Here is a 10,299-nt window from a genome sequence, read left to right as displayed (position 1 = left end):
AGATTAGAATTCTCCTACAACATAAGATTTACTTTTCCCTATAAATATATATAACTTCTAAGTAGTAACTGTAGTCCCAAATAATACCCGAGTCAGTTAACTGGGCCTGTATTGGGCTGGACTAATTAAGGGGTAGCACAACAAGAATACCATGGTCTCGTAACTGAGCCCAATATTTTCATTGTGTAAGTCACTGGTTCAAACCAATCTTATTTGTTTCCCTTGAGAAGTGTTGGGGTCAATTTGCTTAAGATATAGAAGTAGAACAGTGTGTCAGTCCTATGACTATAAACACACTATCAAATGGAAGTGACATGTGGCAAGTTTCAATATAAGTTTCAGAGATTAAAGGAATACAAACTTCTGATTCAACTCTTAATCTACAAAATATCCGCAAATTCTTCACTTTGTTGTGATGAATGACAAGATAATATTCAGATTGAACTTGTATGATATATGATATATATCTTATGTGAAATTATTAAACACACAATTTTGTAATCAATTAATGGTATTATATCACATTTGAAAATTACTTATTAGTATCTTTAAGGAAACAAGAATGAAAAATTGTAGCATGGTATTATAAAGCTCCTGCAATCCGTTGGATTCAAGAAAGGTCAGACACAATGTGTAAATTTATAATAGGAAGTTTTATTTTACTTTTGCAAAATGTTAATTATATGAATCAAATCTATAACTACTAGGTCACATGGCACAATGCTTTTTTTTTTGCAGGTGGTATTGAAAATTGGATGTGACAGTGTATTTTACAATATGTCTTGCTGTAAGACATAGTATAAAGTAGAAAAATAATTTCTTTCTTTCTCTCTCTCCGGTACAACACAAGTTGACATGGCGTATTCCTATTAGCCGCGATGGTGGTATTGAAAATTTTTTCCAGCACAATATTAACTGTTGTGTCAAAGTTACTTTTTATAAACAAAAATAAAAATAAAAATTATTATAGTGGGTTAAAAAAAAAAGCATCAAAGTAGAATTTCAGTCATTTCATAATCTACTATTATTTTACTAAAAAGCATCAATTAGCAGAACAAATAAGCAAAGGACAAGTGCAAAAAAAAATAACATTTACACGTCAATTTTTTTACATTACTCTTTTACTTCATTGATTCAGAATTAAAAAAAAAAACATGTATTATAAATAAGAGTAGGGTTATATTGACAAATCTTCTTTTTACAAACTTACAAATTACACTATGTTTAATCGGTAACACTCTACTCAAAAGTGTTTTATCTATCAGATAGAGCTGTTAAAACGGGCCAGCCCGGCCCATTTAGCCCTAGCCCAAGTGGGTTAGGGCCAAAAAGCCCACAATGATATAAATCCATACGGGCCAAAGCCCTATGGGTTAGGGCCAGCCCGCAGGCCTTCTAAATTTTTTATGTATTTTTTACACTACTAAAAAAGATCATATTTTTTACAAAAAAACTACGTTGCAAACAACAAAATATTTCGCCAAAAAAATATTTTTTCGTTGGAATACTTTTCATTGAAAGGCGATGAAAGTTTTTACAAAAAAAAAAAAAATTGTCAAAATTTTCGACCGAATTAAGTTTCTGTCAAAAGTTTTGATGAAAATGATTTTTTAAATATTTCCGATAAAAAAAATTCCACCAAAAGTTTTGACGGAAAAAAGAATTCTGTCAAAAATTTTGACGAAATATTTTCTATCCAAAATTTTCGATGAAAATGTGTCTCAATTAGGGGTGTAAATAGGCTGGGCTTTGGCCTTTTTGGCCCAAGCCTACGTCAAAAAAAAATTCAGCTTATCTGGCCTATTGGCCTATTAGAGGCTTTATTTGTAGGCCAAGCCCGGCCCATTTTTAAAAATAAGAAAGCTTGACATGGCCTACAGGCCTTGTAGGCCTCCCACTGTAGATACTAAGCAAAAAAATAATTGTATAGAACAAAGAAAGTTCCATTCATGCATGTACTAGTACTCCTCATAAGAAAAAAATGACAAACAAGAAAGAGTCAACATAATTACCCCAGCTCTAGAATGTATATCATAGAGGAATAGAGTCAAAGAAATGGAGAAAATAAGAAAAAACAATTACCGGATGCTGAAATAAAGTCTACAAGAGAATGTCATTTATCTAAAAATCTTTAAACCATCATCAAGACAAGGGAAAAAAGAGTATTATTGAAAGATCTTAATCAGTAACATCATAATCCAGCAAGGTACCCATTACTCCATGGTATTAAGTTGCAACTGCATGTAAAATTTGGAGACATTAGAAGAGTTTTCCTTTTATAAAATAAAATAGCACAAAAAGTAAGAGATATTGGTATTTGGTACTTTGCGTCTTTGCCACATAAAATAAATATTATTTTATTTTATTTTAATAAATTAAATAGGCAGCCTACAAGGCTGTAGGCCGGGCTTGACAAAATTGACCTATGGCCTATTTGTTAAAAAGACTTTTTTATAAGCCTAAGTCTACTCTACTTTTCTGAAAGGCCGGGTCTGGGCCGGGCTCAATGTAGGCGGGACCGTAGACTGGGCTGGGCCAGCCTGGCCCATTTACACCTCTAGTCTCAATGAAAATTTCAACGGAAATATTTTTTTCAAAAGTTTTGAGGGAAATATTTTTGTGAAACTTTCGACGAAATTTAGATTCCGTAAGAATTTTGACGAAATATTTTTTTTCTCGAATTTTTTTACAGAAATAATTTCCGTCGATTTTGACGGAAATTTGTTTCGTTGAAAATTTTGATAGAAATGTTTTTTATCAAAAAAATTGTCGAAAATATTTGTCGTAATTTTTTTTGATGAAAATGTGTTTTGTAGAAAATTTCGACGAAATTTTTTTTCGTCAAAAAGTATGACGAAATATTTTCGTCGAAAAACTTTTGACAGAATTTAGATTCTGTAAAGAATTTTGACGAATTTTTTTTCTATCAAAATTTTTTACAGAAATATTTTTCGTCAGAACTTTGTACAAAAAAGTTTCAATGGAAATGTGTTTCGTTAAAAATTTAAAGGGAAATATTTTTCGTCAAAATTTTTGACAAATATGTTTTTTTGTCAAATATTTTGACGAAATTTAGATTTCGTAAAGAATTTTGACAAAAAAAAATTTATGTCAACAGTTTTTATAAAAATATTTTTCGTCACAAATTTTTACGGAAATATTTTTCGTCGAAAATTTTCACTGAAAATGTGTTTCGTTTAAAAAAATTTGCCTTATTTTGATGGAAATATTTTCCGTAAAAAAATTTGGCGAAAATGTTTTTCAACAAAAAAATTTACATAATTATATTCTATCGAAAATTTTCGACAGAAATATTTTTCCTTGAAAAATTTGACGAAAATATTTCTGTTGAAAGTTTCAACGGAATTTAGATTCTATCAAGAATTTTAACATAATTTTTTTCCAAAAAAATTTATGTCAGTGGTTATAGTCAAATCTTATTTCTTCTCTATTTTTGACGTAATGTTATTTTTGTCAAAAATTTCGACACTATTTTCGACGAAATATTTTTCGTCGATAAATTCTGTTAGTATTTGACACTTTTCTAATAATGTCATATTTAAAAATAATTTATATTTATGTAATTTTCACATTTTAATGCTAAGGATAGATATGTCACATTTAAAAATGATTCATATTTATGTAAATTGGGTTGAATATTGTAGTCCGCGGATCAGCCCCAACCTAACCCTATAATGAGAGGGCTTTAAGAGGATGGGGTTAAAATGGTCCTGTTACGTAGAAGGCTAAAATTTTATATGGCTTAACATTGGGCTACAAGGACTGGCCCTAGGGCTTGAGCCCTTTTTGACAGCTTTATCATATATAGTGTAGTTTGTAAATAAAATATTTATAAATAATGCATATTTTTATTATTTTATAATTTTAAAAAGAAGGGGTATAAGTTTTTTAATGTGATTAATGAGGTACGAAATCCCATAAGCAGGTAAATTTGCCGTTGTTGGCTCCAAGTGCTTGCTGGTCCCTTTTTGTGTCTTCAAGAATGGTGGGTCCCACCCTCCCGTTCCCTTGTTTTTATGCGTAACTGTGGACAACTTCTCGTACTTTAACGGCTAGGACACAGTGAACGATGAAATAATATGAACTAATGTAATATATGTTTAAAAATTTATATTATTTTTCAATGAAAAAATACACAATGTTGTATTAATTTTTTTTTATATATAAATTCATATGTAATTCAATAACTCTCTATATTTAGGACAATACAGATTTTACATAGAAGAAAGAGAAATTTACATATAAGAGAGAAAGAAAAATGAATGGATGATATCATCGTTTCTTGTGTAGTTTCTGTTTTGGAATCGTCAATTCTTATATATATCATTTCCTTTTTCTTCTATAAAAGTATTATAAAAATGAAAAGAAGAAGCACATACATAAAATAGTAGTTTGCCTTATTCCTTGGTCCTTAGCCTTGGTTTGTTGCTACCTATGCCAGTGCTAGGTTGCAGTGAAAATCCAAGAGATAGATGATTCCTTAGCCCTTTGATTTTTCTGACACCCTTTCTACCTATGATGCCATTTTGATCTTGCCCAGTTGCTAGTTTGCACCCTCTACTTCCCTTCATTATCTTCCTCTCTCTCTCTGTCATATTTTCCTCCTTGCTCTTTCCATTTTTTGACTTGTTTCCTCTCTCTCAAACATTCATTCTTGAGTTTTCACAAGATTTCTTAGGGAGATTTAAACTACATGGCTGTGCATTTTCTTCTGCTGCTGTTTGCAATGGCTGTTGTTGCAGCTGATGAAGGTGAGCGAGCAGTTTTAGTTCCCTATGTAATCTTCTTTGTTGCTGTGCTTTCTCTGCTGAGGAGTTCTTTGTTATGGGATTCAGATATTCTCACTATTAAAGTCACTTGTCCTCTGAATGTTCATTCCCCTTTGATATAAACATGAGTTGGCATTGTTCAGTTTGCACTGAAAAACTACATTTACTTGAACTGCATGGATTACTTACTGCATTGTTCTTATTACTCTCTTTAACTTGGTATAAACATGAGTTGGCATTTTCAGTTTTGCCTTTACTTTCTTGCTCACCTTTCAGAAAAGGATTTAAGGTGACTCCTTGCTGTTAAGAGTGTTCCATGAGATTTAGGGTCAGGTTTGAAGCACACCCTTCATTGCCTTTCATTTTCCCTCCCTAAGTACCTGGCACATCTTGGCTGTTAGTATGTTCTATGAGATTTAATTAGTATTGAGGTTTGAAAGACATCTTATTCAGTTGTGTAGAGTGACGAATCAGCCTATTGTTCTTGTTTTCCCTTTTTTTCTCCCATTTAGTCTCTAAGCATTCATATTTTTCTTTACCTGATACTTAGTTTGACTGAAAGAATTTTTTATCAACAATTAATGTGTGTAAAATAAAATGGAAAAAAGAAGAGGGGTAGGTAGGCTTTTATTGATTGATCTTCTTGAATGGCAATGCAGTGTACCTGTTAGTATTCAAATATATTAAATGTGGTAGGATGGCTCTGTTTGTCCTTATATTCAGTCATTTATTGTCTTCTTTCCCCACATATGGATATGTGTTTAGCACTTTACAGTACAGTGGCGAAGTTATTTTCAAAATAAGCTTACTGTTTTAGGAAATTATCTATATTCTTGTTCAAATTTCTCAGGTCACACTATATAAAACTTCAAAAGAAAGCAAATCAATTTCTTAAAATACTTACATTTTACACAAGAGTCAAGCATATTGCAAGACAACATAATCAATTGCATTATATTCTGCCCAAAAAAACCTTATTTGATTTGAAGAGGCAAAATGTGCAAGAGAGCCTGCCTGCATATTCTTGCAAACCAAGCTAATGTTATTTGACTGGTTAACCTTTGATGAATTAAGTCTTGAGACTTATGTTTAATGGACCTTATGTTTGTTCCTTGCAGAACCATTCATTGGGGTGAATATTGGAACAGGTCTCTCAGACATGCCTCACCCTACTCAAGTAGTAGCACTACTTAAAGCCCAGCAAATTCGACATGTTCGGTTGTATGATGCTGACCAAGCTATGCTCATTGCACTTGCAAAGTCTGGAATTCAAGTTGTTGTGTCTGTCCCTAATGAAGAGCTCCTAGCAATTGGTCAATCAAATTCCACAGCTGCAAATTGGGTTTCCCTCAATGTGGTAGCACATTATCCAGCCACTAATATCACAGCTATTTGTGTTGGTTCTGAGGTTTTAACTACTCTCCCTAATGCAGCAAAAGTTCTTGTCAATGCTCTTAAGTACATTCACTCAGCACTTGTGGCATCCAATCTTGATCACCAAATAAAAGTTTCAACACCCCTTTCCTCTTCAATCATCCTTGATTCATTTCCACCTTCCCAAGCCTTCTTTAACCGCTCATTGAATCCAGTCTTGGTCCCAATGCTTGATTTCTTGCAATCATCTGGCTCTTATCTCATGCTCAACATCTACCCTTACTATGATTACATGCAATCAAATGGTGTGATTCCATTGGATTATGCACTCTTCAAACCTCTTCCTCCAAACAAAGAAGCTATTGATTCTAATACCCTTCTCCACTACACCAATGTGTTTGATGCTGTGGTTGATGCAGCATACTTTGCCATGTCTTTTCTGAATTACACTAATGTTCCTGTAGTAGTAACTGAGACAGGCTGGCCCTCAAAAGGGGACTCTAATGAGCCTGATGCAACTGCAGATAATGCCAATGCTTACAACAGCAATTTGATAAAGCATGTACTGAACATGACTGGAACTCCAAAACATCCTGGAATTGCTGTTAGTACTTACATCTATGAGCTCTACAATGAGGATACAAAGCCAGGGCCATTGTCAGAGAAGAACTGGGGATTGTTTGATGCAAATGGGGCACCTGTTTACATTTTACACTTAACAGGATCAGGAGCAGTGTTAGCAAATGATACCACAAATCAAACTTACTGCATTGCAAAAGATGGTGCTGATCCAAAGATGCTGCAGGCTGGAATAGATTGGGCTTGTGGACCTGGCAAGGTGGATTGCTCTCCATTGCTGCAAGGAGAATCATGCTATGAACCAGACAATGTTATTGCACATGCAAATTATGCTTTTGACACTTACTATCATCAAATGGGAAAGTCTACTGAGTCATGTGATTTCAATGAAATGGCTACAATCTCCACTTCTGATCCAAGTAAATTACCATTTCCTTCAAGATTATGAATATTGGGTTGGATATGCTTTATCAGATTTTGTAGTTCTATTCATGATTTCTTCTAGTAATAACTAAGGACATTTTTTTAATGACTGCAGGTCATGGTTCATGTAAATTTCCGGGAAGGTAGTACATTTATTTGCCTCTTTGCTTCATTTTGTTAACCATGTGTTTTTGTGTTATTGTTTTTGCTTACAAGAGATTGGTTTGTGTAAATGTTGTGCAGTCTTGGCAAAAACGGCACATTTTCTAATGTCACGGCAACATCAATGAATTCCACAAATTCAAATTCTTCTGCCTGCAATATCCACAGATGTGGATTGAGAATTAGAAGCCTTTTAATTGGGATAGGACTTCTAATATGGGGAATTGTTTTGCTATGAAGTTATATTACTTGTCCAAAAAATTTGTGGCAGACAATGATGTTATGTACTAGTTTGGTTGCATGTTCAAATTGGCCAATTCAATTTTGTACAAAGGCCAGCTAATGGTTTGGACTGAATTAGGCTTCAATCGAATCATCATTCTTCTTTTCAATTAGAATTCAATCAATCTTTATCAATCGGTGACTAATTGCTGAAAATTTTACTGGTACAACAAGGTTCTCTTCCTGTGTTTTTTTTGTTAACCTTCTGTGTTAGCATAGATATATTTTTGGTTATTGAGTAGTAAACGTGGGAAATTTTCCTTTTAATTAAGAATATATATATATATATATATATATATATATATATATATATATATATATGGCTCTGGTAAATCTTATGTTGGTGGAGGATTATATTTTCATTCGAACAAAAAAAAAATGTCTTACTTTTCTATGTTGGCGAGTCTTCGGTTTTTGTCAGATAGTGTGCTTTAATTTTGTTTTGAAAACTTTTAATTTTACATTAACTTAGTTATTCAAACTTGATTTTCTTTGCAGTAAAATTTGAATTAAGAAAGTTTGTAGTGAGGTTATTTATTATTTTTGTGTTGGTGAAAAAAAAATTGGCGAAATTATTATTTAGGTATGGTTGATGAAAAATTAATTTTAAATATGGGTTCATTTTTTCTGCAGTCACTGCAGATAAGTTATCTACAGTAAACTCAATACGACGTTGTTTTGAGGCATAAATCATGATATTTTTGTAATTTTAATTTATTTCAGGATTATTATAGTCTTTATAATTTTAATTTTTAAATTTTTTCATCTCAAATGACGTCATTTTAGGAGTAAATGCAGATAACTTATCTGCAGTAACTACAGAAATATTTTTCTGTTTAAATATATACTGTAGGAAAATAAAAAGTATTCTGTCTTTTCTATATTTATTTCATTAAACCTTCTCCCATTCTTAATATATTAAAAGCCATGCCCTTTTCGGGGACAATGACTATTTTGCCGCGTCTAGCCAAATTATTTACCAGACTACCACGCCAACAGTAAAAATTCCCGGAATGCCACGCGGCATAATTCGCTCCACTGTGCAGCGAATTATGCTTGCAAATAACTCGCTCCACAGTGTAGCGAAATATGTCATGTCAGGTTGCACAGTCAGCAAAAATGACACGTGTCAAGCAGCAATAATTCGCTACACTGTGTAGAGAATTATGATCGGATTACTGCCTGCTTGACACGTGTCATTACTGCTGACTGTGCAGCCTGACATGACATATTTCGCTACACTGTGTAGGAAATTATTTGCAAGCATAATTCGCTGCACAGTGTAGCGAATTATGTCACGTGGTATTCTGAAAATGTTTATTGTTGGCATGATAGTCTGGTAAATAATTTGGTGAAGCGTGACAAAATGGTCACTGTTCCCCCTTTTCACCTTGCTTTGTGCTTATAATAGTTAAATTTATATAATAATAGTTAATAACAATCTTAAAGGTAAGGGTACTATATAGCGGCATTGCAAAAGTAATTTAATTATTTGAATTCAAGTTTACTTACTTCTTATATATGCGTGATATAAAATCAACAACAATGTAATAATAATTTTTTTTAATTAAAATTAACCTTATTCTGCCAAGAGATAGTTGAAGTTAATCTTTAATTATATTTTCGAGAAAAGTACCTTTTGCATCCTAAACAAAAATTATTGGTCCGGTTTAATTTTTTAGTAAAAAAAAATTCGATTTGTGATCTTTTTGAAATTTAAAATAGACCTAATTTGTCAAAATTGTGGACCTCTGAAATTCGAAGAAGACTCACGTTAGTCTCTCAAAAGAACTAACAATGGTCTATTTTGAATTTCAGAGGGACTAGGAGTCGACTTTTGTTTCCTAGGGGATTTATTGCTCCCGTAATACTGGTTGAGGACCCAAAAAATACTTTACTTTATATTTTTATATCAAAATTCAATAAAATCTTATTTCATAATTCAATTTTTATTTTAATACATTTTACTACTTGGACAATGGGCACTAATATAAATCTAATATAAAATAAGAGTAAAGTACATTTTGAGTCCTCCACAAAAATTGGGATGCCCATTTTAATCTTTTAGAAAAAAAAAGCGATTTGTGATCTCTCTAAAATTCAAAATAGCCTATTTAGTCAAAATTGTGATTCTTCTAAAATTCAAAGAAGATCTACATTAGTCGCTTAAAAAGACTAATATAAGTCTATTTTGAAGTTCAGAGGGACCACTGTGAAACCAATGTACTTAAAATGAAGAATTCATTTATACAAGGGTTTTGATGATAACAAACAAGCTTAGAAGCGACGTCAAAAATAAGACAACTCGCAACAATCAAAAGTCCAAGAAAGCAATTAAACAAGACAACAAGAGAAAATCATTCAACACACATGATCAAGATAAAAGATCAAGATTGCAACATATCCTTGAGAGCTTAGATCTAAATGTAAAGGTAATTGATTAATGATGCATAAATGAGCTCAAAGGATATTTAACTCTATGCATGCATTATCCATGTCATCAATCACTTGAAAGGTATAATATTTATGAAAAAGACCCTTGACATATTTCGTAACCTCAAAACATGTTCAACAAGTCAAGGAATTACATTAAAAGTGATTAGAGACAAATAGGAATGCTTTACAACTCAAAAAATTGCACTATTTATGTTCTGTCAAGAAAGTATTTGAATACCTTCTTGACTATATT

General features: G+C 32.3%; 1 protein-coding gene across 2 annotated transcripts; it reads left to right on the top strand.

Annotated features, from left to right (window-relative positions):
• Positions 1–4,694: 4,694 nt before the first annotated feature.
• Positions 4,695–7,566, top strand: LOC133289065 (glucan endo-1,3-beta-glucosidase 2-like). 2 transcript variants are annotated; one of them, XM_061486932.1, is made up of 4 exons: positions 4,695–4,772; positions 5,909–7,162; positions 7,282–7,309; positions 7,410–7,566. In XM_061486932.1, exons 1-4 carry the CDS (start codon positions 4,715–4,717, stop codon positions 7,564–7,566), a joined length of 1,497 nt encoding a protein of 498 aa, XP_061342916.1. In that variant the 5' UTR covers positions 4,695–4,714. The 2 variants fall into 2 exon arrangements, with proteins under 2 accessions (XP_061342916.1, XP_061342915.1); XM_061486931.1 differs by having other exon boundaries at positions 7,282–7,312.
• The last annotated feature ends 2,733 nt before the right edge of the window (positions 7,567–10,299 follow it).

This window comes from Gastrolobium bilobum, unplaced genomic scaffold (genome assembly GCF_033153095.1).
Source record: "Gastrolobium bilobum isolate Gb01-03AN ecotype WA unplaced genomic scaffold, APGP_CSIRO_Gbil_v1 utg7396, whole genome shotgun sequence".
Lineage (NCBI taxonomy): Eukaryota > Viridiplantae > Streptophyta > Magnoliopsida > Fabales > Fabaceae > Gastrolobium > Gastrolobium bilobum.
Note: the sequence above shows the minus strand (reverse complement) of the source record. Positions and strands in the feature narration are given on the sequence as shown.